At 42.4% G+C, this 24,750-nt stretch overlaps 1 protein-coding gene across 3 annotated transcripts in view; it reads left to right on the top strand.

Annotated features, from left to right (window-relative positions):
- The first annotated feature begins 505 nt into the window (after nt 1-505).
- The window catches only part of LOC128305326 (oxysterol-binding protein-related protein 8), a 36,650-nt gene continuing 12,405 nt past the window's right edge, over nt 506-24,750 (top strand). For 2 of the 3 annotated variants that reach the window (XM_053042724.1, XM_053042717.1), the window contains exons 1-3: nt 506-638; nt 1,770-3,038; nt 14,974-15,081. In XM_053042724.1, coding sequence (XP_052898684.1) covers nt 2,891-3,038; nt 14,974-15,081 — 256 coding nt within the window. In that variant the 5' untranslated portion in view covers nt 506-638; nt 1,770-2,890. The remainder of the gene's footprint in view (nt 639-1,769; nt 3,039-14,973; nt 15,082-24,750) is intronic. The other variant, XM_053042732.1, reaches the window with a different exon arrangement.

Raw genomic sequence — 24,750 nt, 5'->3', positions numbered from 1 at the left:
ATTTGTTGTTTGCAGCACAAGAAAGCAAACCTCTCGCTTACGTATTGTAAACGCATTTCAAGTGAGCGTAAAAATGCCTGGCTGCACAACGGTTGGCTTTTACGGTCTCCGGTTATTTTTGCCCTATTTTGTGTGTTTATTTTACAGTTTAACTTTTAAATCTCAAGGTCAGATAATTTGTAAAATATGTGGAATTGAATCATACTCATACACATAATTTATTTTCCAATTTAAATAATTTTGTAAACAAAAAATAACTTTAAACTATTTTAAATAAATAGTTAGTTGTATAAACAATCTCTTTTCGAGGGCTGAAATTTACAAAAATTAACACATTTCGTGTGTAGTACCGAAAAAAGCATATTACTTGCACAAACTGTCATTACTGCTGGACATGGGACATATGATTTCGGGGCCCTTCTCTTCTGAAACCTTTCCACGCTACAACGCTTCTAACCAGGGTTGCCCGACAATCAACAGCAGGCACATCAGCGTCAACCAACACACGAAAGCAGTTTTGGCTGGTGACGGATGGTGGTGTGTTTCTGAAAAGCGGCGCTGTTCTGTTGCTGCCACCCTTATTCTGGTCCCAAAAGTGCCAAGGGAGACAAGTGGACGGTGCTAGCCATTCATTGAAGGTAATTGGAGCGACTTTCGCCGTCTAGGGGTGACGTTGTTGTTGGCTGTTTGCTACCTGCATACTATTGTTCTTTATTGTGCATTTGTGCCACGAACGGATGAAGGCTGTAAATTTGGATTTCACCAACTGCAACACACTGCAGCTAATGCAATAAAGAAGCTTCCGGTTGTGTGGGGTACGGTAGCACACACTTGGGTTGTGTCGTTGTGTGAGTGTGTGTGATTGGTATACTACTACGTCGTCCAACAACCAATCACTGGGAAGGATATAAAGGGACACTGGGTGACAGGGAAGATGTTCCGTGTTGTCCTGTGGCGCATACCAATCCACCGAACATTGTTGTCACTCAAACGCGTGTATTCTGTGCGTGGCTCCCTGAGAGAATGAAGAACATCCGGAAAATTGAGATGAGAATTTTGCGAACCCGAAAGCCCTTGTGAGTTTTCCGGATTACGGAGAAAAAATCGGGGCCTCCCCAATGTGCGTAAAATGGAAATCACAGGATGCGGAAAATGTAGCTTGGTTTCATGTGTGTATAATCATCAATCCCTCGATCCACACATTTCTCCTCCATCATCCTCTCCTCACCCTATCTCCTAAAAAAAACACACACTTTTCATCTCAGCCAAGGGTTTGAGTAGTAGGCTTTGATGCAGTATCATTTTACGACTGGTAGTATAGCAATGGTTGAATGAAAAAAGCCGGGTGGAAACAGGAAAGGGCTCATAAGAAAACCTACACACACGCCCACACACGATAATCCAATTACGATCATTTCGTTCATAATCCGTTCCCCAACAGTTGGAAAGCGGGCGATATATAAATACACCGACGGGACACATACACAAGCCCGCCTGACTTCTGCTTTCGACGACTGCCACACAATTAACTCCTCCCTTCCCTTCCCTTCACTCTATTCACCAACCCCTCCAATCCAGGGATACTAGGGGGTGAGTTTTTCTTGCAAGAACCAAACGCGCGAATTGAGATAATCGGAACCAATCTCGCTCATTTAAGACGTACCGATGTACCGTGTTGTTCCACCTTTTGTTTGTTATCTCCGCAGCATCCGCGGTTGTGTCGGTCGGGCAGTGACATTTAGTCTGTATTTTTTTTCTTTTCCTTCCAGCGGTGCCACCGGTTCCAACAAAAAAAAAAAACCGCGACTTACGAATCTCACGGATTTTATCTCATTGCATTATTACGTTTTGTAGTGTGACGGTGTGTGTGAGTGTGTGTTGGATCAGCGAATAATTAAAAAGCCATCATTTGATGCGGTAGAGCCGTAGTAGCGACACTGCTCCCGGATGTCACATACTCTATCGCGGTCCGCTTGTTTCGCGAAAACGGAAGAAACGCATTCGTGGTAAGAAATTGGTCACTTATATAGGGGGGATGTTGGTGCGTCGTCGTATGCGTAAAGTGACAGTTTTGTTGTGCGTTGTGTGATGTGACGTGTGCCGCCCAATACAAATAGATTGCAGCGAGCGCTTTAGTGTATTTATTCGCGGGGTGATTAGTATTCGCACATCTGTTTTTTTGTTGCCAGCACGCAAAAGGACGTTACGTTGCTGAGAAAGAAAAAATAGAGAGAGAGAGAGAGAACCAAAAAAGGATGCAATTGTGTGCTAGGAACGAATCGGTGCATCACAGTTGCTCGCCTGCTGCGACCTAGAGATTACATCATCTCAGTAGTACACACGTTCACTCTCAGGCACCGACACACTCTCGCGTTCTCGCTCGCGCGCCGTACTTGGATCTCGTGCGGAGTCTGTGCGTTCGGTTCTGGGGTGGTTTCGCGAACGGCGCTCGCTGTGCTGGAGCGCCAACTTTATCCATTGTGCAAATATCGCTCGAATGGTGGAGTTGTGTTGTTGTGCTATCGGTGTGATTTCTTCGACCCTGCACTGTGTGTTTGTGTTGTTTGCCCTAGGATCGCGTGTCCACGTGTCGAGTGTGTGCATCCATCAGTGCGCGTAGTATACCGTGGGGTGCTAAATAAAAGTGTTCTACTACGAAATAGTGGCTGAAAGGAGGGTTAAAAAAGGAAAACACCATTAAAAGTAGAGCAATACAGTGCGATCGATACACGCATACACTTAGCATAACATTCACGATACGCATCACACCGCATTGCCGTATGCTACAGCATCCTTTACCGTTGTTCAGTGGCTAGCCGGCCACACTGCTTCCCCGGGGGGAGTGAAATTCAAGTTACGTCGTGTCCATAAACGAAAAGAACGAACAGCAATGAGTGCCAGCAGCAGCTACGGACCGTCCGCTTCCGTTAGTGCCGTCTCCACGCCGATCAATGCCGGCAATAGGCCGGATTCGGCACCCGCCTTCGGAAGCTCGCACCAGGCGTCAACACCACCGAACTCGGGTGGAAAATTTCTCGGTAAGTTGGCACCGTACCGGTGGTACGCCAGTTCTTTCCGGTTGTGTTTTTTTGTGTTGTTAATTTTTTACAAACCATTTCTCCCAGACAGCAGCTAGGTTCCTTACGCTTTGCTCCATTGTCACTCCCTTCTCGTTTGATGCCATGTTGCGATGGTTTATGTGTCATATTTTCCTCCCTACCCCGGCAATCTCCACCCGCTTCACTCAGCTTTTTTTGCGGTATTGTCCTATGTCCTTTTCCGATAGTCCGTTAGTCCGTTAGTCCGATCTTCAAATATTTAACAGTGCGAATTTAATTAATTCAACAATGGAGGTAGAAAAACGGTGAATTTACTCTACGAGCCTTTCCTTCGATCATATGTTTTCACAGTGGAAAAGGTCATTTTGCAATTGCTGGTCGTACCAATCGGACCAAAAGCGTTTCTAGGTCTGCGTTTAATTTATAGTGTTTGCATTGATTTCACCCAATATATGACGCCATTTTTTTTTAATGGAAAAAAACAAAAATGGGAGTTGGTTGGGGCTTGGTTCGTCATGAAAAGGAATATCAAATTAAATTAAAAATATAATTAAACCCTATAGTACTATTACTAAAATTACTTAATATAAATCTCCGTACTTATCTTCTAATGGCTAATGCAAGTATTAGTTATATCTTTTTTTGCTTTTAGTTGTTTTTAAATTTTGTCTATTTAAGATTATGTCCAAATATTTTTTTGCCGATAAATTAATTTTAACTGAAAGATTGTGAAAGATATTTGATGTTGATATGGAATTGTTTCGGCTAACACAGACTAAATTACAAATGCTGATACCGCTTTCAGAAATTGTATACTACTCGAAACAGTAGTATCACTAAGCAAAAGTAAATATGTTGTGCTCGATGTATGAGAATATGTCGAGAAGATGTGAGAAGCTGGCTTCAAATGAGCCACTGGGTGAAGGATTGACATACACACGCACGCACATTCGAACTTTATTAGGTTCCGAATTTCAACAAGAATTTCTCAAAGTAGTCTTGTAACCGAATGCAGCAAATTTTGGACGATCTTAAGGAATTTACTCACCAGCGGCAGTCGTCGTTTGGCTGAACGCCGAATAGCGTTTGTTGTACAAGTGCACTCGACAAACTTCGACGAAGGTACAATTTTAGCTGTCAGAGTTGGCGTTCCGATCGTTACTTTCACCCATTTGCAAAGGTTGCAAAGTGTGCTGAAAAATCTTTACACAGAATTAGCTTCCTTTTGAACAAAATTCTGTAAGGGTGAAGGAATCAAGAACGCTTTGGAACGCTGGAATTGACATCGATTCTTCCAGTAAAAATCCAGAGCCCTGTATTGCTGTTTGTGTCTGAGTAGCTGGGTAATTCCATCCTTAGTCAGATATAGGAGAAACATATTGTTCTTCAAACAGTTCTGGAGCAAAATTTTGCAACATTAGCACTAAAATTGAGTTGTAAAGTTGGCTTACTTCATGTCCCGACTGATGGGCAGTAGAAAACAGTCGAAATATTTTTGTGCGACTAATGTAGAAACTAGTGAAAACATTTGCCTCGATACGCTCAAAATAGCAATTTTGGAGAATTAGGTGGATTTAAAGCTAATGATTACAAATAAATTGCTCGTATATGCCCAGGCAACGTTCCAGAATTTTGTTTGCGCCATTAAATGAGTGTTCCTCTATAGAAAAGAGGCATTACATTAAAAAAAAGAAGAATACACATATAAAACCCTTTTTCTCGCTTTATTGTCAATTTCCCTTGTTTGGTAAAAGCTTTTAAAGAGAAAAATATGATTATGTACCTGTTGTACGAATTACACCTCAAATATAGGTACGGCCATAGAAATTGCCAAGAGAGGAAGGTTGTGTTATACAATTACTGTTTACTGCTCCATACAGGTATTGGTCGTTGCAGCGTGATAAAATAATAAATTTATCTTTGCCATTGCAATACCAGGCAAAGTGTCTCGGTACTACCGACCTATTGACAAAGTTGTCCGTTCACTTGCTTTCACCGGTTCGCTAAAGTGAGCTGCAAATATTTAATTAACTCTATAAAGGTACTTCTTGTTCACTGACGTACCAAATGGCGTTATGTGATGGCGTCGTATAGCTTGAAATGGCTCTTGTCTTTGTAAAGTGATAACATTATCACTTAACGTTATTAACTAGTCTAAACTAAAGAGTAACTTTTGTTACAAACTGAGACTACGAATATGTATAACATTTGTTGCGTACGACCGCGAGAGAAGTGGATTAGAGCTAGTAAACGGCACTGGCAACGTACCGCTGACGGCGATCGGGCTGATGTGGGAGAACGCTTCTCAAACCCGGGTAGTAGCGAGAGATAAGTCAAAGAGAAAGGATCACAGAATAAAAGCAGACAAGTTTTTATCTACAGTTTTTATCGCGCGCACGCACACGCACACACTAACGCGAGTGCGAAACCACGCGGCGTAAGGAGATTTAAAAAGTGTCTCATATTTTATTGAACCATCCGACGCTACTCCCAACAAAATAAAAACTTGTGTTTTCTCATATTTGTTAAACAAAATAAAAAGTTGGTTGTCGAATCTAAACTCTCGAGAAGAAACCGAAACTACTCGCAGACACGTTTCGTGCAGTGCTGTGTGACCATGGATCGAGAAATTAAGCAGGATGATGCTGGGTCGCTTCGTGATTCTAGGCCAACGACGCCAAAGGATCCCGAAAATGAGCTAGAAAAGCCCGGTGATGCTGCAGATGCCGTGGGACGAGCGAGCGCGGTAGCGACGAGAGTGGAGGAGATCGAGAGAGGAAAGACAAAGCGAAGTAGTGCTACGCTACCGAAGCCTGCTCGCAAGGTAAAAGGCGAGTACAAAAGGCGAGCGGATCACGAGAAAAGTACGATAAAAGAGTTGGAGGTTATGCACGCTAGCCAAATGCGTGAAAAAGAAGAAGAGCTCCAACGTATCCGCGCGGAGCTGGAGAAGGAAAAAAAAGTGAACGCGTGCGGATCGAGATCGTCGGGGTTGTATGGAAGCCGTTCGAGTGTCGCCAAGTGGTCAGCAGGAACGATGAGCACATGTTCGAGCGTAGCGAGCGGTCATCGACCCTCGGGGCAGCTGAAGCATGGTGAGAAGAAAGCTTCCGGAAACACGTGCGAAAACGACGAGCAGCCTTTAACTCGTCGTCAGATCGCAGCACGAAGATGTTTACCGAAATCGTTGCCTGTATTTAATGGTGTTCCCGATGAATGGCCGCTTTTTTTAAGTAGTTTCGAGGATACCACGAAGGCATGTGGGTTTTCTAACCTAGAAAATCTCCAGCGGTTGCGTGAATGCCTTCGAGGTGATGCGTTGGAAGCGGTGAAAGGAAGGTTAGTGCTGTCGGAATCCGTCCCGATGATAATCGAGGAGCTACGATCACTGTTTGGGAGACCACGCCGCATTTTGCGGACGCTGCTTGCCAAAGTCCGAAACGTGCCGCCCCCTAACGCGGATCGGCTTGAGACTTTCATAGCATTCGGAGTGGCCGTAAGCCAGCTGGTTGGACATATCATCGCTGCCGGACTTATGGAGCATTTGGATAATCCGCTCCTAGTGGAGGAATTGGAAGAAAAGTTGCCGCCGAGCTATCAGCTGGAATGGGTGCGCCACAGGAGGTACAACTGCGGTAAAACCCTTCAAGTGTTTGCGGACTTCTTAGAGGGACTGGTAGCAGACATCTCAGAAATAAAGGACTTCGTTAGCACGGAACATCGACCGCAACGACCACCGATTAAGCCCACCACCCGGACTGAAAAGAGAGCGTATATGAACGTCCATTCCCTGAGCAAAGATGCCAAAGCCACTGAGGATAGCTGCCTGATCTGCGAACGCCCATCCCATAAGGTGAGAAATTGTGATAAATTTATCTCTTTTACCGTAGCTGAACGCTTGGAGCACGTTAAGAAGCTAAATTTGTGCGAAAACTGTCTGAACAACCATGGAAACAGAGCATGTTGGTTTAAACGATCTTGCGGCACCGACGGTTGCAACGTAAAACATCATTCACTTCTGCATCCTACGCCCAGGAAAAGATGCGTCGAGGAACAGTGCAATGCGCATAATGATCTTGAAAAGAACACGATATTCCGCATGATGCCGGTGACGCTGTCTGTAGGTGAGAAAACGTTCGACACTATTGCATTTTTAGATGAAGGAGCTTCGGGTACTTTTATCGAAGACATGGTGGCAAATGAACTTCAAGCGAAAGGAGTAATTGAACCTCTCATCGTCACATGGAGTGCGGATGTCCAACGACGTGAAGAGCATTCTAGGAAGGTTGACATAATGCTTCAGACTAAAGATTCCGATAAGAAATATCTTCTACAAGGAGCAAGAACCGTGTCAAAGCTGGTGCTTCCAAAGCAGAAAGAATCATACCAGTGCATCAAAGCGCGTTACCCGCATTTACGAGACGTGCAAGTCGAAGATATGCGTCTAGAGACACCAAGAATCCTGCTTGGCCTGGACAATCTTCACCTGTTTGCTCCCCTAGAATCAAAGATTGGCCAGCCTGGAGAGCCTATTGGGGTGAAAAGCAGACTAGGGTGGTCCATATACGGTCCTGAATGGCAGGTAAGCACGAAAGAGCGCCTTAACTACCATAATATTCTTACAGTGTCAAATGAAGAGCTACATGATGCTATTCGAGTCCAGTATAACTTGGAGAATACTGGCATTACGTTTGTGAAGCTTCCAGTTTCGAAAGAAGAGAGCAGAGCTTTAGAGACTCTTCAAGCGACGACGACTCGCATTGGAAATCGTTTCGAGACAGGCTTGCTTTGGAAGACAGACAAACGAAAATTTCCAGAAAGCTATACGATGGCCAAACGAAGACTGGAAGGAATGAAACGTAAACTGGCAAAGGACGAAAAACTCAGAGACACCGTCCTGAAAATGATCAGTGAGTACGAAAAGAAACAATACGCGCATAAGTTGACACAAGAAGAACTGGAGGATACTGAACCCTCTTCCATATGGTACCTTCCTTTGAACGTGGTTCAAAACCCCAATAAACCGGGGAAAATAAGATTGGTATGGGATGCAGCTGCCACTGTCGGAGGAGTATCGTTGAATTCTGAATTGTTGAAAGGTCCAGATTTGCTGTGTTCCCTTCCATCAGTACTATGTCCGTTTCGAGAACGACCCTTTGGATTTGGAGGCGATATACAGGAAATGTATCATCAAATCGCTATTCGCAATGAAGACAAGCAAGCCCAGAGGTTTCTGTTTCCAGATGCAGACAAGTCCGAACCGCAGATTTACGTTATGGATGTCGCAACGTTCGGATCAACGTGTTCTCCATGTTCTGCACAGTTCGTTAAAAACAAGAATGCAGATGAGTTTTCCAGCCAATTCCCTGAAGCTTGTGAGGCTATAAAAAACCGACACTATGTAGACGACTACTACGATAGTGCTGATACACTAGAAGAAGCAGTGACACTAGCAAAACAAGTTACATACGTGCATTCGAAAGGAGGCTTCCACATGAGGAATTGGGTTAGTAACGACGAAACGTTCTGCATTGAAATGGGTGAGAAAAGTCCCATGAAAGCAATCCACTTCAAGGAGAAAATTGGCGAAGGAACAGCTAAAGTGGATCGCGTGCTAGGGATAATGTGGGACGTGAAGGACGACACCTTCAAGTTTAATGCTCCTTGCAAAGCGATTGAACATAATCATCCAGTGAAACGAGTTGTGCTTAGCAGCGTAATGTCGATGTTCGATCCAATGGGATATCTCTCTCCATTCACTGTGATCGGCAAGATGATCGTACAAGATCTTTGGAGAACGGGCTGTGATTGGGATGAACCCATTGATGAAGCAACGCTGCACAAATGGAACGACTGGAGAGCGCTAATGCCGAAAATAAAAGATATCGCAATACCACGGGCATACTTCAAAGGATTTCCATCGAAGCAAATACAAGAACTACAGCTCCACATCTTTACGGATGCAAGTCAATCTGCATATGGGTGCGTGGCGTACTTTCGGAGTGTATTTGAAGGAGAAGTAAGATGCAGTTTGGTGATGAGTAAGTCTAAAGTGGCACCGATAAAACAAAGGACCATTCCACAGTTGGAACTTTGTGCGGCAGTGCTTGGCGCCAGATTACTAAAGACAGTTGGCGAGTTGCACAGGTTTACAATCACGAAGCAGTTTCTTTGGTGCGATTCCAGAACAGTGTTGTCGTGGATCCGTTCTGATCAGCATCGATATAAGCCGTTCGTCGCATTTCGCATCGGAGAAATTCTAGACCTGACCAAAGTAACTGACTGGCGTTGGGTTCCGTCAAATGTAAATGTGGCCGACAAACTAACGAAACCAAGCAAAGAATGGTGTTTTGATCGTGAGAGTATGTGGCAAAGGGGTCCCGAATTTTTATACGGCGATGAATCGACGTGGCCAGAACAACCACAAATTTGCGCGAACGTAAGCGAAGAAATTCGAGCAATCCATTTATTCCATGACGTGAAAATACAAGAACCAATTATTGATGTGTCAAGAATAAGCAAATGGACCGTGTTAGTTCGAACAGTTGCCTGTGCGCTAAGATTCATATCCAATTGCAGAAAGAAGCGAAACAAATTGGAAATAGAAACATTGGTACCAACGATGGAGCAGAAAAAGAAAATTATCCCAATCGAGACGAAGGTGGTTAGAGTTCCATTGAAGCAAGAAGAGTTTCATAAAGCAGAATGTATTCTGATACGAGTTGCTCAAGCAGAGGCTTATGGCGACGAGCTGAAAGTGTTATATCGAAACAAAGATCAACCTTTAAATAAGTGGCATCAGGTTGAGAAGTCCAGCGTGTTGTACCGGCTGACACCATTAATCGATGGAGACGGAATCATTCGGATGGAAGGCAGAGCGATGACCTCTGACACACTACCGTTCAATCTCAGATTCCCGATTATATTGCCGAAAGAACACGAGGTAACTAAAAGACTAATTCAATGGTATCACGAAAGTCACGGGCATGCCTTCCGGGAGGCAGTAAAGAACGATCTTCGGCAACGGTATTTTATACCCAACATCAACGCTGCAGTGCAGAGAGTTTCCAGTAGCTGCATTTGGTGTAAAGTTAACCGGAATCGTCCTACGACTCCAAGAATGGCACAGTTACCAAGTGAGAGAGTCCCCAGTATCATGCGACCCTTTAGTAGTGTGGGAGTGGATTATTTTGGTCCGGTTGAGGTCGTAGTGGGACGTAGCCGTCGGAAAAGGTGGATCGTGCTGTTCACTTGTCTAGCAATCCGGGCCGTACATTTAGAGGTTGCCTCTGATCTCAGTGCGTCATCGTGTCTTATGGCCATTCGACGATTCGTTTGTCGTCGTGGACCACCTTCTGAGTTCTTTTCAGATAATGGGACCAACCTGAAGGCAGCCAGTAAAGAAATCATCGAAAGGTTGCGGACTATTGATGCCGAGTGCGCCGAGAGACTGACGGACGCGAGGACAACATGGCGATTCATCCCGCCGGGAACACCACATATGGGTGGCTCCTGGGAGCGACTTGTGAGGACGGTAAAAGCAGCGTTGCTGGTCCTCCAAGAAGGTGCTCGATTGACGGACGAACTGCTGTTAACCACGATCGCCGAAGCAGAGGACATGGTTAACTCGCGTCCTTTGACATACATGGCTGACGAGATATCGGATGGATTGTGTCCTAATAATTTCCTGAGAGGAGTTTCACCGGGCGAACCGTTCCTCCTTCCCCCAATCCCCCATCCCGCTGAGGCTTTGCGCGACGCCTATCGTCGATCGCAGCTGTACGCCGAGACCATCTGGCAGCGATGGGTTAAAGAATACGTTCCTACGATAAATCAACGCGTAAAATGGTTTGGCGAATCAAGACCACTAGAAAAAGGTGATTTAGTATACGTAGTAGAGGGAAAGTTCAGGAAGTTGTGGGTTCGCGGGATAGTAGAAGATATAATTGTATCAAAAGACGGAAGATGCCGGCAGGCATGGGTACGGACAAAAAGCGGAACGTTTAAGCGCGCTACTTGTAACTTAGCGGTCATAGAAGTTAATTGTAACACTGGACGATAGGACTCTACCAGAATTACGGGTAGGGGTGTTGCGTACGACCGCGAGAGAAGTGGATTAGAGCTAGTAAACGGCACTGGCAACGTACCGCTGACGGCGATCGGGCTGATGTGGGAGAACGCTTCTCAAACCCGGGTAGTAGCGAGAGATAAGTCAAAGAGAAAGGATCACAGAATAAAAGCAGACAAGTTTTTATCTACAGTTTTTATCGCGCGCACGCACACGCACACACTAACGCGAGTGCGAAACCACGCGGCGTAAGGAGATTTAAAAAGTGTCTCATATTTTATTGAACCATCCGACGCTACTCCCAACAACATTATTTTACTTTAATAGAAATCTAAACTAAAAGCAATACAAATTTCTGTGACGGCTTTTCCCTGAAATGTAGTTTAAAACCTGCTCAGTAATCAATATTTATACTTCCCTTTATCTCCTACTAGAGTCCTTTTTCGAATTGTTTTGAAATAGTTATATTAAATCCTAGCATTTTTGTCCAGTTCTATTAACATTTTATACATGTTAACAAATCTGCATGCTGTATTTTTTACTTGCCTGCGTTACAAATAACGAAGGTACCACCATCCTTTTGAATTCGATCGCGTGAAACTGTTCCATTTGCTATCGACTGGCAAAGTCGGTCCTTTACGTAGCTGAACTGCAGCCATCACCTCAAGCTGACTAGTTACAAAAAAATCTCGTCTAACATTACATTACCCGCCAGTCTTTTGACGCAAGCTGTGGTGCTACAATTTGCAACAATCGCAATACATCGTCCGGAAGGTCCGCAACCCCCACGGGTTCAATCGCGTGTCAAGAGACAATTTTGCACTGTCCACCGGCGTGACACTTTGGCGCCGTCGTGGTGCGGTTGGTCCTAGCTTTTGAGATTTGTTTGCTTGTGCCTTAGCTTGCTTTCCTCACTTGTACATCGCTTCGAGCGCCCCTCCATTCGACGGTATGTTACTGTCGTGCTCTGCAGTGTCTAAGGTGGTCGCTTTCCTTCGTGGTCGTGGAATGTCGGCCCGGCTTTCCCGGTTTCTTCATTTTCCCGATTTTGACACCTTGCGGTGATAGGTTGAAATTTCCAGCAAAGGAAGCAAAGGAACTTTAGGCTGAGCACCGGAGACGGGATTGTGAGTTTGATCGATTCCATCGTTTGTGTGGGGAAAATTGTTAATCACACACGCGCGCGCATGGTACCGTGCTGATGTTGCAATTTATTACATTCCTTTACTTCTGCTAGCGTGACTAACGGTCGAGATGATGTAAGAATTGTTCGACTGTTGTATGTGTACGTTTTTAATGTGTTTAATGGATTGTTTTGCTAAAATTTGTTATGCTTGAATCGGTGAATAATCATGAATTTGTTGTAAGAGGAATTTCGAAATTTCGGGCACTACAAATGAGAAAACAAAGCATTTTGGATCGTTTGATTTATTCAAGTAAGGTCACGTTTTCCGCATTGTGGTAATGAAAGCAAATTGTTTATAAATTGTTTTGCAAAAAGTAATTAGTGTTATAATGTTAATGCTTGATGAATATTTCGAAAAGAGTCATTCATATCAGACTTTAGCGAGAAGTCATTTAAATCAGGATTCAACTCTCAAAGGAGTTATGAATCCTGAGGGCAGTGTTGGAACAAGCTCTTTGTACGTTATTAATCTGAAATCTTGGATGATTCGTGAATTATCGGGATAGAGGATGATTCATTCAGAGAATATTAATCAGCTTTACTCAATTGCTCAATGGCTCTTTGTTGCGTGGTATTTTTTATAAATATTTTTTTGACGCGAAGAACCAAAGATTCGAGCAGAGCCAAACAAATCCTATTGCATGAAAAATACCCAGTTTGAAATTCAACGTTCGATATTTGCTCGATTGTTTAACAGATACCGTCTGAAGATTTGAGCTTTCTAACTGAAGGTATCACACACTGCGCTACCTGTTTGCAGGCTGAGTTATATTTTACTGCCCAAAACTTTATGACAACGCTACAGTCGGTCGTTACAGTCATACCATCACTCCTATGCCTGCAGGCCACTAGTATACGTACCTATTTATTGCACCGAGAACGTGACTTAGTGAACGTTTTGCCGTTGCGCTTGGCATTCGTTTTGGCCGCTGGTTTTGACGTGTGTTTTGTTATTTTCAAGATTTATTATTCATGAATTCAAATTGTTTTTCGCTGTCTCCGAGGCGTCTCCGGTTCCCGTGGTTCCCGTTTACCCCCTTCTTTGCGTTTTGCCTAACCTTCTCCAGGTGGTAATACGACTACGCCGCCAACGTTAACGAACCGGCCGTTGTGCACATGATAAAAAGGGGGTTTGTGGCATTTCTGTTCATCATCTGGCCGTAGGTTTTGCAAGCGCAGAAAAGGATTTGACAGCGGGAAAGGACTGTGCAATGTGCAATGTGGCAAGGAAGCTGCCGCTGTCATCGGAGCCGCGAAATGACACGGGGCACGCTAATTAGTGACCCGAGAAGTGTGCTTGAATGCTGTTGCTATTTTGTGCTAGAGACAGTTGGAGATGACGCGCAGAGCGGTTTTGCTGAATGTATATGAAGATGATGAATATGTTATATTCGTCCGAAGTAGCATGTCAGACTGGGAAATTGTCTATATGTTCTCTATTACCTTACTACCAACGTCAAAGTTTTTGTATAACGTAACCCTATTTCCTGCAGTTCGTGGATCAACAAATGCTTCACGTATTTAGGAAAAAATGAAAATAGGAGATCGATGAACGATCGATGAAAAGATTCGTTTGTAATGTATTTCTACATAAACAATTTTGTTTTAAAAACAGTATCTTAACTTATGAGACAATTAATTCCCTACAAAAATAGCCACCAAGAACGGAATGGTAAATTGGGTTTTTTTTATTCGTTCTAGATGTGATTGAAGTTCCAGAGATACAACAATTTTTCTTCTTTTGTAGCACTAAAACCTTGGAGATCTTGACCTCTCTTACTTCCCCTTTTTTTTACAGGGGTTTTCGCGATCCAGTTTTGGATTACATACAAATTGATTTAGAATGTGCCGTGGTAGATCTAGAATTTTTCACTCTTTCTGAATCTTTTTTAATAAACAATTGATTTCAAATTTTTCGATTCAATTACAAGGAGTTAACCCCGAAAACCGGTGAATGCTGTTATTACTGATGTCCTTTTTGTGAATGGAAACAAATATCTATTGCAATTGCATTTTCACAGAATAAAATCCCGATGGGTATAAACCCGATAAAAACCTAAAACATATCAATTTTAAACTTCTCAACTTCAGTTTACATAAACCTCAAGATCTATAATCGTACTTTGAACAATTTAGAGAGTTTCTAACAATTATTTTAGAGTTTCTGTGGAATTCTTCTTGTTGTAGAAGTACTTCTTACAATGTTCTATATTTTTCACTTCTTAATATAATTTTCCATTTCTGAAACCATAATGAACAAATTAAACCACCTTCACCACCTTTAAAAATTTGTAGAACAAAGAAAATTGTTTCAGTATCTGTTCAATCCAAACAAGGGGTTCAGTTTGCTATGCTGGACTCTCTATGTTCATCATACTTTTATTTATAAATGTTCTTCTTCCGGAAAAGGGTTTTATTTATAGCGTTTTCGCACAGTTTTGTATTCTCTCCATTTGCTCCATTTACTGTCGTCACCTGCAGGACGCCACATGTATTTATATATATACTTTACTCATCATTCGTCTTATGTTTGGTTTTATTTCTTTTTTTTCCCCCACTTTCTTTACGGTCTTCGTATACTCCCGTTCAACGGTTGTGTTCCGGTGTCGTTCAATCGGTTGTTACACGTGTTTCCCTACCGTTTGCTATCGTTGCCACAGACGTCAAGACCGAGGAGAAGAAAAACCGCCGTACCTCGCTGCAGATGCTTCTGCCCAAGCTTCCATCGAACGACAGTGCCGGCCCTAGCCCGGGACCGTCCTCGCCAGGTGAATTGAACGAATTTTCCTACCAAACTGCTCCCGCTACAACTAACACAACCGGTAGATCGGTTTGGCTAGCTTTATTTGTCACCCCAACCCCGTTCGGCTCCCGTGCGTGGTGTGCTGTATGTGCTCTGGTGTTTCTGTTCTGTATGCGATCTGCCGGTTTCTGGTCGGCATCTCGGACGCTCGGTTGTTGTTTTGTTTTCAAACGTTTTACTACTTGTTCTGCTGTGGTGTATGTTGTTTTACTTTTTTCTAATCTATATGTGTTTGTGTATGTGTGTGGTTTGTGTGGTGAAGTTTAAACATTAATATGTGTCACATTGCTGTGTTATATGTTTCCAATTACATTTATCTGCTGTCGTATTTAAAACGTTTGTAATTTATTATTTTCCACATGGACGTAGTGTTTGTTTAACCTTTAACTTTAACTCATTTACTTGTACCGTAACATATTTGTTTTTGATTGTGTTAATTTTTGTATGTTTTAAGTAACGTTTCATATTTTAAATGTAGCACTGTGTTCATTCTTCCATAGTGATATTTTTTGTAGTGAATTACTTATTAAAGTCAAATGTGCATCATCACTTTATAACATAATTTCTTGCATAAATCTATACATGTATCTATTCAACTATCTGGGAATTTGTGGGCGGTTGTAACGGTTGATCACAATCCATTTTGAATTCTAGAATTTCTTTGAAAATAATTTGATGATACTTTTCAAAAATGTACTAGAACGATGTTGCGACGGACGTGGAACTTTTAATAATTTCGGGTTTTCAATGCCATGCCCAAATTCGAAATCATCTTGCAAAAGCTTGAGAAAGGTTAAAAGACTCGCCATCTATCCCTACACATGCCATTTCAACAAGAAAGTTCTAGAAATGGCTTAAAATTACTACTTACATTAGAAAAAACATAAAACATATAAAAGAAGCTTGAAGGAATATATCTTCATCGTGCTTTTCTTTTCGTACAAACCTTTTTTTAGCCTTTGGTGATGTCATCCTAATCGTTTAGTCGTTTTTTGGTGCTTGGATTGAGAAATTTTGTTGTGCTTTTCGTATTTTTAATAATCAATATAGAAATATCAATATCAATATATTGCTTTGCCACGCATATTTTTTGCGATATGTTGAGACCAATTGATTGGTTAACTATCGCTCGCGGTTAACATTGAAAGTGTAAATTGTCTTACACCGATAAGTCTTCCAAACTTACCAGAAAAGATGTAAAGCAAATTGTTTAATAAAAAGCTTCACATCAAAACCAACGAGCGATTATGCTAAATGGGACGATTCACACAATCTCCTCCGCTTTTTCCTTGCACTCTCAGTGTAGGTGAGCTTTTTTGGTATTATTCGTGTGCCAGTTTACAACCGTACTTCCACTGCGCTTACGCTTCCGTGGCTTTGGAGGAAACTGAACCAGAAACCACCACCGAGAACAGCCAAGTGCGAAAGACGTGGTGAGTTTTGTTTAATTACGGTGAAATGATGATGATGATGATGATCCACCCGGGCACCCGGGCGATCATTCGGGCGTGGAAATGTTCTTAATTTCCTTTTTTAAAAGGTCTTCAATTGGTTGGGCATGGGTAACGCATTGTGTGTGTGTGTGAGTGTGGTGCCTTTTCTTTTGCTGTTTGAGATGGAAATTGTTAAATTTCGTGTTGCTTTGCCAGGTCTGGCTAAGTGGCTTGTGCTCTAGTGTGCGATGTTGGGCTCACTGGGTTTGAACTTTTTTTTGTCGGTTTGAGCGTTGATATTACATCATAATTGTGTTTTTTTTGCTGCAAATTCTTAACTTTTTTCGCTCGTTATAGAATCAAGTTCTGTACCCTTTTCAATGTCTATATAAATAGATGTCTTAAAGTTCAATGCGACCGTAAAAAAAGTTAAATATAATTCGCAATTTTTATTCGTCTCCTACCTGGTCGGGGGGATATATTACTTAGTTAGTTTATTTATTTGTATCTTTAAGTGCGTGTGGTTAACATTTATCGATGAGTCATGTTTGGTGCAAATAATTTCCCTGTGTTCCTTCCTACGGCAGTGGTAGGTGGAAATAAACATTTTCCAAATTACTATCGACCGCGCGCTGAGCTTGGCGCTCATGGGCCCGAGGGATGGTTTTAGGGCAGGCAGAATAGTGCGGCTTTTACAACACGACACCACTAGCAAAAAGGGATGGCAAAATGGCAAAAGCTGCATAAAACCCAACACAACACACACACACGCACCACAAAAACGCATAAGCACTCCGAACCCGGCTTGCGTCATATCGATGGGGGACCGATTCGTTGCGTGTGTTGGTTTATGGAAAGAAGTAATAATATTCCAGAAGGCTCCCCGAGAAGGAACCCTAGCGACACAAGCGTCTTGGTGCGTTGCGTTGTTTATGCCGGCATTATGTAAGGGAAATGGAAGCCCTCGCTGCTGTGAAAGAAAGAAGCAGAATGAATGCTTTTTTTTGAAACGAAATGGAGAGGCCTACATGACGGGGGTTGCTTGTTTCTGCTGTCTTGTGGAGGGTACTACGGTGTCGGCCATATGCCACGCGGTGCCGTCTCTGTTTGAAGACCACAAGACGGACGTGCTCATGACGTCATGAGCGGCGGTGCCTTGACATAAGTTCGTCATTAGTGTGGGCTGCTCTATTTATCATCGTCACCGAAGCAATCGAAGGGCCGCCTCTAATAGGCCTTAAAGCCAGCGAACCAAACCGACCCCTGGGCTTGGTTGGTGGTTCACGTTTCTTAATGCTGTGTCGTACGTACGGTAGACATAGGTCCCCACAGTTCACGAGAGGTTTTGGTTTTATTTTCGCGAACGACTGTACGAATGTGCTCCGTAAAAAAAACACACACTCCCTGGGGAGAGTTATTCAAGGCTCCAATGCAACCGTGGACGTTACGTTATTTCTGCAGAATTGAAATGTTTTTCCTTTCCACCGTCGGGGATTTACGGTAGGACCGTAATTCTGTGTGAGTTGTGGCTTTGTAAGGAGATATTTTACTATCCCGAGGTCCTTTCGCTATGAGTGTTCTATTTACCGTTCAGGATATTTTTTCTATCAAATACGTGAGAGTCATTTGTTGTATGTGGTTTAAGATTTTGCTTTTCTTTAATCGTTTTTTTCTCTCTAAACAATTGAATTTAAATTCTAATTATTTCTTCATTTTTAATTGAAAACAAACATAAACAATGCAATCAAGAGATAATATTGACATGCAATATGAACGGACAAAGTATATAGAGAAATATAGATTTGTATGTATTTTCGTTCAACTTAATGAAAAAACAATAAAAATAACTTTCATTGAATCGCTTCCCCACGGCGAATGCCGCTGATTGTTTAACTTATCTTTCCGTTAAAACGGTTCTACCAACGGAAGTCTATCAACCGTAATGAAGATATAAAACTCAAAGGCAATTTACGACCCGCCCGGAACACCAAAGTTAACCGTTCTGGGCCACTTTATACGGTTCGGTCCTCAGGCATGGCATACACCTCTGTATGTGGACTGTGGCTTGTACCGGGCACTGTACCGACCTGCCACAACAGCGATGATCAGTCGCGTGGATCGAACCCATTTCGTTTCGAACGTTGCTAAAGTTGAAAGAAAAACCCCCCTGGAAAAAGGTATAATCTGTTCCACCGCTGTTTGCCGTTGATTGGTCAACTCACTTGCAGTTGGTCAACGGAAAGTGGATGAGAACGGGGGTTAAGGCCCCAAAACACTGTGAGACAGACAGCTTCTGTAGGCACTTTTTTCTTCATCATCATCATCATCATTATTATTGCTGTGGCTGCCGTTGTCGTTAGGTACCGCGATAAGATCTTCGCTCTAATCAATGGTGCTTGGTGCTTTGCCTGCCGGAGTCCATTGCCATGGCGTCTATCGTTTGTTCTCAAGTTGATGGGCGTGCTTGTCTTGCTTGTATGCCAAGTGTTGATAAAACTCTCCCCAGCGGGGGATGTTTCAAAAGCAAAATTGATTTATTGTTCCTTACCGTTAGGTGTTGCCGCCTGCATTTATGGCGGTAATGATCCTTAAGGGAGGTTGTGGGGGGATCTGTTCAATCAAAGCACGCTGATAAGGTCAATCCTTCGGCTGATGATGATATCCTTAGCTGTTGTAGTGAAGTGCGCACCGTTTTGTGATTTCTTTCTTAAGTTCCTTCCATAGGACTGATGTATCGATAGATTCTATCCCGCCGAAGACAGTAATTTTTCTATTCAGAAATCAACTCACTGTCAAATTAATTGGCACGATTGTGTTGATACGCACACGAGCGGTCAAGAATTGGGTGAGCCGCCAAGAAGTGATAGTAAAAATCACGACTACCTTATCATGGCACCCTGTCAACTTGCAGTTCCAGTCAAATCAAAGCATGATAAGGAAGACAGGTGGACATGTTTAACTTTGATCATATTACATACCACAATTGTGGTCGATTTTGTGTGATTGTTAGTAGGTCGCTATGATAAATGTGTATTTATTTTATCATTCGTATTAAACATCTCGAGTCATCACCACCATAACTTGTACAGTAACAGCAGTAAAAACACTTTTTCAATACACACAACTATGTAAAAGTGATGTTAGTTGTACCAATAGTTCTGTGCGATAATGAAATAATTTTACTAAAAATATTGTTATTTCTTTAATTTATTCGACATTTTAAGAAATTTATTTTTGATGGATAATGGAGTAATGGTGCTTTATCATCTGCGCAAAGACTGCACCGCATTGGATTCGATAGGTTTGATTGTGTCACAAGGCTGATGCCATACTGTCATGCCCTTTGGGCATTTCACAAGTTCGGATGAGGCAGGGTAGGTCTGCTCTTATGTTAAGATGGCTAGATCGCGCTGATAAGTCAGATACCACTGGAATGCCCCCGATAGTGCACCAAAGGCTCTAGTAGTACCCGTTACATGATTCATTCTAAGTATCGTTCATTTTATGATTTAAGTAGTAGATACGGAATTTGGCTTCCGTGACCAATGCAACACTTTTCTCTACCCCATAAGCCAAATTGTGAAGATACGTTGTCTTACAGCCGTCTTATATATGAAATACGGATTTGTTGAGTTCGGCACACTGTTATGAATTGATATTTTCTTTTGAAAATGTTTTGACCTACAAAAAAAGTAGGAAGAGGCTTGAGGCCCATTTGCTATGAATGACTGAGTATGGTAAGTTTTTTTGTTTGGTGCGATAAAATGCAAACGGCAATGAAAGGATGTGCCGTGAGGAATGAGCAAAGTATGGGAAAACTTTTGAACACTGTTTCGTTCGCTTAAGGCAAAGGATGAGTGTTGAATTTCTTAACCGCTCGCAACAATCTTTTGCTATGGCTGCGGCAGAGTTGATGCTATGAAATTTATTTTATATTTCTCAACACACTGCATTGGATAAAGTTCCAAGACGTTCTCGCCAAACATTGGCTAAAGTTTGGGATATCAAATAATGCCTACAAATCCCTCCCTCCCTCTGCAATGGCCACGTTCAGTATTAAAAGTTCTGCCGTTATGTTATATTTCGCTTGTTATCGCTTGAAATCTTTTCCCGGTTGGTGCGGCAGCGAACAAGACAAACTTGCAAAGTGTCTACTTAAACAAGCAAATCACAAATGCAAATAAAAGCAAACTTGTCCATTGGCGGGCACTGCAGCAACAATTGCAATGGCCAGACAGGTCCACGCTATCTTGCTACGGGCTACGGTAAAGTAGAACACGGCATGTGTGTAGATGGAGCTTTTTTTCTTGCTGCGTACACAACGGATGTATCATCCTTGTGCGCTCAATGATACGCAATCGAACGTAGGGAACTGAAGGACTTTCTCCAAAACCGTTGACACTGTGGCACAACGGACAGCTCGAGCGACACACTAACCTCGGGTGCAAGTGTAGCGTGACTGAATAATTTAAATGTATTCAAATATTTAAACCGCCCCGGGGTGCGAACCGCGGACGGACATCGTTAGCGAAGGAAGTCGCGCCTTCTACACCGGGCACTGGGAGACACTTGAAGCGTGGTGTGTGTAACGAGTATATTTTTCGAACGAATTGATAGGGATGACCGTGGCTAACCTGACGTTTAGCTTTGGGGCTGCTTGGTACCGGGGCCCACATTAGGGAAATTAGTTTCGTTCTTAGTGGAAGACGCTCCCAAAGGAAGACAGCTTAAGTTCAGTTTTATGGGGACATTTTGAACTGGATGGTGTAAAAAAGAACGAAACGCCCTGTGCGTGGTTTAATAATTTTTTCATAAAACTGACAAAAAAATGAAATGACAGATAGATCTGTTTTAGTTGTCTGATAGTTCAAGCTTGTGATTCGTACCACCTTTTATGTGTGAAACCTAAACAAATCGCCCTCATTTGCACTGAAGCAAGCTTAATTCAATGTCAAGAGAAACGTTTATATCATCCCCCATCCCTGACTTTCACCCTGTAAGCAATAGATCGCTTTCTAAGGCACGTTCTCAGCATCATGTGAAGGATGACCATGAAGAGCTTCGGCCGGCAACATTAGCAGAAACGTTTATAAATAGGGCAGCCCCGATGAAGCAAAATGAACTCTTCAATAATGCAGGTGCTTACCTGATGTTTTATCTACTGTTTACCCATCTTGATACAGTGTCGGCAGAGGAATGGCAGTAGCAGCGGTGTTGCTATGGTGATGCTTTTGCATAACGCAGCTGCAAGATAATGCGACACTAGAGAAGATCCTAGTCATCGTTGCTTTTGCTTCTACAAGTATCGTGCTGCTAAGTTAAGTGTTAAGCATGTGTGTGCATGCTATGCACCATAGCATGACGTTGGACATCATCAGTTTAATCCCCGTTTGGAATTGGTCTTTGTTGCCGTTATCTGTTTCCAAAAATAACGGCCGCAATATCCCATGTCCGGTGACCGGTTTGCGATGGATATGGTTGATATCGACAAAAGTGTGCGGTTGATCGATTAACGCTAAGTTCAGAAACATGTGAACCATGCCTTTGGTTTACGGTTGAGCTAACAGTAGGATTAGCCACGATTAGACACAGATTAAGAACGTGGTTGAATCAATCTGCGAACGTAGAAGATTTGACGGCTATTCGAGATTCGAGAACCGACAACGCGTAAGACACATTCGGAAGCATTCGGAGCTTTTTTCGAATAAGAGGAGATTAAAATTTTGAGTTTTGGATGGAATGAAAACATTCTAAATATTTTGAGACTAAATTTCTAACCCTACCAACTTCTGTTCAATTGGCGCCTGTCGTATGTTTTTTTTTTTGTTTGTTTTAGTCTTAGAAATTGAAATTTTACACTTCAACACAAACAAACAATTCCATTTCGTTTTCAACCACTTAATGAATGTGATAATTGAAACCGTAAGGTGATGGGTGTTAATTTCTCACAAACCCCTTTTCTTCCGGCGAAGGGCAAAGCACTGTGTCCAGCGCTGACAAGGTCCACTATTGTCGGTGGGAAATCACAAATCACATCCAGCTGTTATTGCTAAATCGTTAACATGTTGAGATCCTTGAAGGACAGCATCGATTGTGTTCCACATTGCCAGGTGTCCGTGGACGGAAGTTGGTGGGAACTCGTTCCGCTAATATCCATCTGTGGAGTCGCTCTCTATCATTCGCTTCCTGTGTTCGCTGTGTATTGCAAAGAAATTTGATTGTTCCTGATCTTGTTTCCATTGCTTCCCTACTTTGTTAGGCCTCATCCATCGGTACTACAATTGGCGCTGTCTAAGCTCGAGTCGTATGACCGCGTACGGTACGTGAAATTTTAAAATATTTCCCTCTAAGCGTACCGCACCCTCTATTGGCGCGATGCTCGCACGTGGGTACCAGGTGGCAAGATGATATACTTTTTGCACTCCTTAGCTTTGCCTGGCCTTAGCCCTTTCTTGCATTCACTCTCTCTCTCTCTTCTGTCCTTAGAATGATTTCACTCGTAGGATCTGTTGTTGTATCACACCTACCCTGCTGTATGTGACACCCGGCTGCACCTAGAGCGCGTAATTGTATGACGTCGATGATGATGATGATGACCTTGCCTGTGATGTGGGTGAGGTGAAGGTCTCCCCCGATACGGGGTAGTGTGTCACTGGCAAGCGTTCCAGATATCTGAGTGCGTGTCTGTGTGTCCTCTGCGCTGGTATTAAGATAGGCTGTCATTTACTGATTGTGAGGTGTAAGTTAATGCACTGTAATCACCATCGGACGGTAGAGCACCCTTCCTTCACCTTTGATATCTCGATAAGTGAGCGGGTTAGCGGGTGGCAAGTATTATTTTCTCTACTTTGTTCCATGCAGGTGATCATATAGGGTAAGAAGCAGGGGGACACGTGTGCTACATCCACACTGTTGACGTAAGGGCATGTAATAGACGGATAGTTATTTGTTAAAGCTAGTCGCAAAGCATGATGCGTAGTATCAAAATCTCTTTAAAAGTTGTTGGGTTAAAGTTGTTGAACTATAAGACATATTCCTACTCGATGTTTACGAATTAACATTTGTTTTTGGAAAAAATAAGGCCGCTTATCTTGTCGGTTTTATTTTCAATCAGTTACTTCCTACACAAATACGTGTAAACGTTAAAATATTCGCCACGCTGTGTGTGATTTATACCGATCACATTATACCAAAACCCATCCACGGTACCGTTTCGAATGGTTTCACACGGGTTTTCAGGGGGGGTTGTTTTTTGGTTGGATACTGGCGCGAAAGTGTGTTTACATCGTTTAATAATATTTCTACGTGTGCGCTGCCGACTTAAGCCGACTTCCGACACACATGCATTGACATGTGTTGGCAGTTTGGGAGCGTTCAGCAGTGCGTGTTGGTCAAGGTTTTCTGGAATTCAATATGCCACTACCATTGCCAAGTCATTTTGTTACATTACATTAGCACAAATGATTATTTAAACTTACACGATTCAAACTTTGACGTACTTAAGTCCGTGATGTAACCATGTTTTGTGGAATACCAATATTTAGATTGGTGATATACATTAAAAAAATTGGTCATTAATTATGAAAAAAATGTACACGGAAGCGGAAATATATAAACTAAAAATAAAACATACAATAACCTATAGCGATGGTATGACAGATCGCGTGGTAAAACAATATCTGAGTTTGCGGTGTATCCTCTCTTTAGAGGATACGATTACGAATCTTACGATACGAGGATACGAATCTTTATTCGTCAAATATGATCGGAATTAATTAATTTAACAATAATACTGAAATATGCTTATTATTTAATGATCGATGAGCCAAATATTTGCAAGAATTATACTCAAAGCCAGTTTTTTGTATGCATTTTTACGTTTCCAAGCTTATTGAACTTGAGCGTTTTCAGCTTAAGACAGCTCCCCATACAAATGACGAACCAAGTTAAGCCTAGGAAAAAAAGATTCGATTATATTGAACCAGATTTTAATTTTTTTGACAATCAGACATACAATTTGTTTCAAGTGAATTGAATTTAAAGTTAACTTTCTAAACCTTAATCGATTTTTCTCTAATTGTGGTTCCGCAAGAATGATCCCTTATGTCATTCTGTATGGCAAAATGCTATGTCCTTTACGAATCTATTCAGAATGATACAGTCCGGCTCCTGAATTATTTGACAGATTTTTTTAGACTGAA

This window comes from Anopheles moucheti, chromosome 2, assembly GCF_943734755.1.
Source record: "Anopheles moucheti chromosome 2, idAnoMoucSN_F20_07, whole genome shotgun sequence".
Classification (NCBI taxonomy): domain Eukaryota; kingdom Metazoa; phylum Arthropoda; class Insecta; order Diptera; family Culicidae; genus Anopheles; species Anopheles moucheti.
The sequence above is the reverse complement of the archived record's forward strand: the minus strand, read 5'-3'. Positions and strand labels throughout refer to the sequence as shown.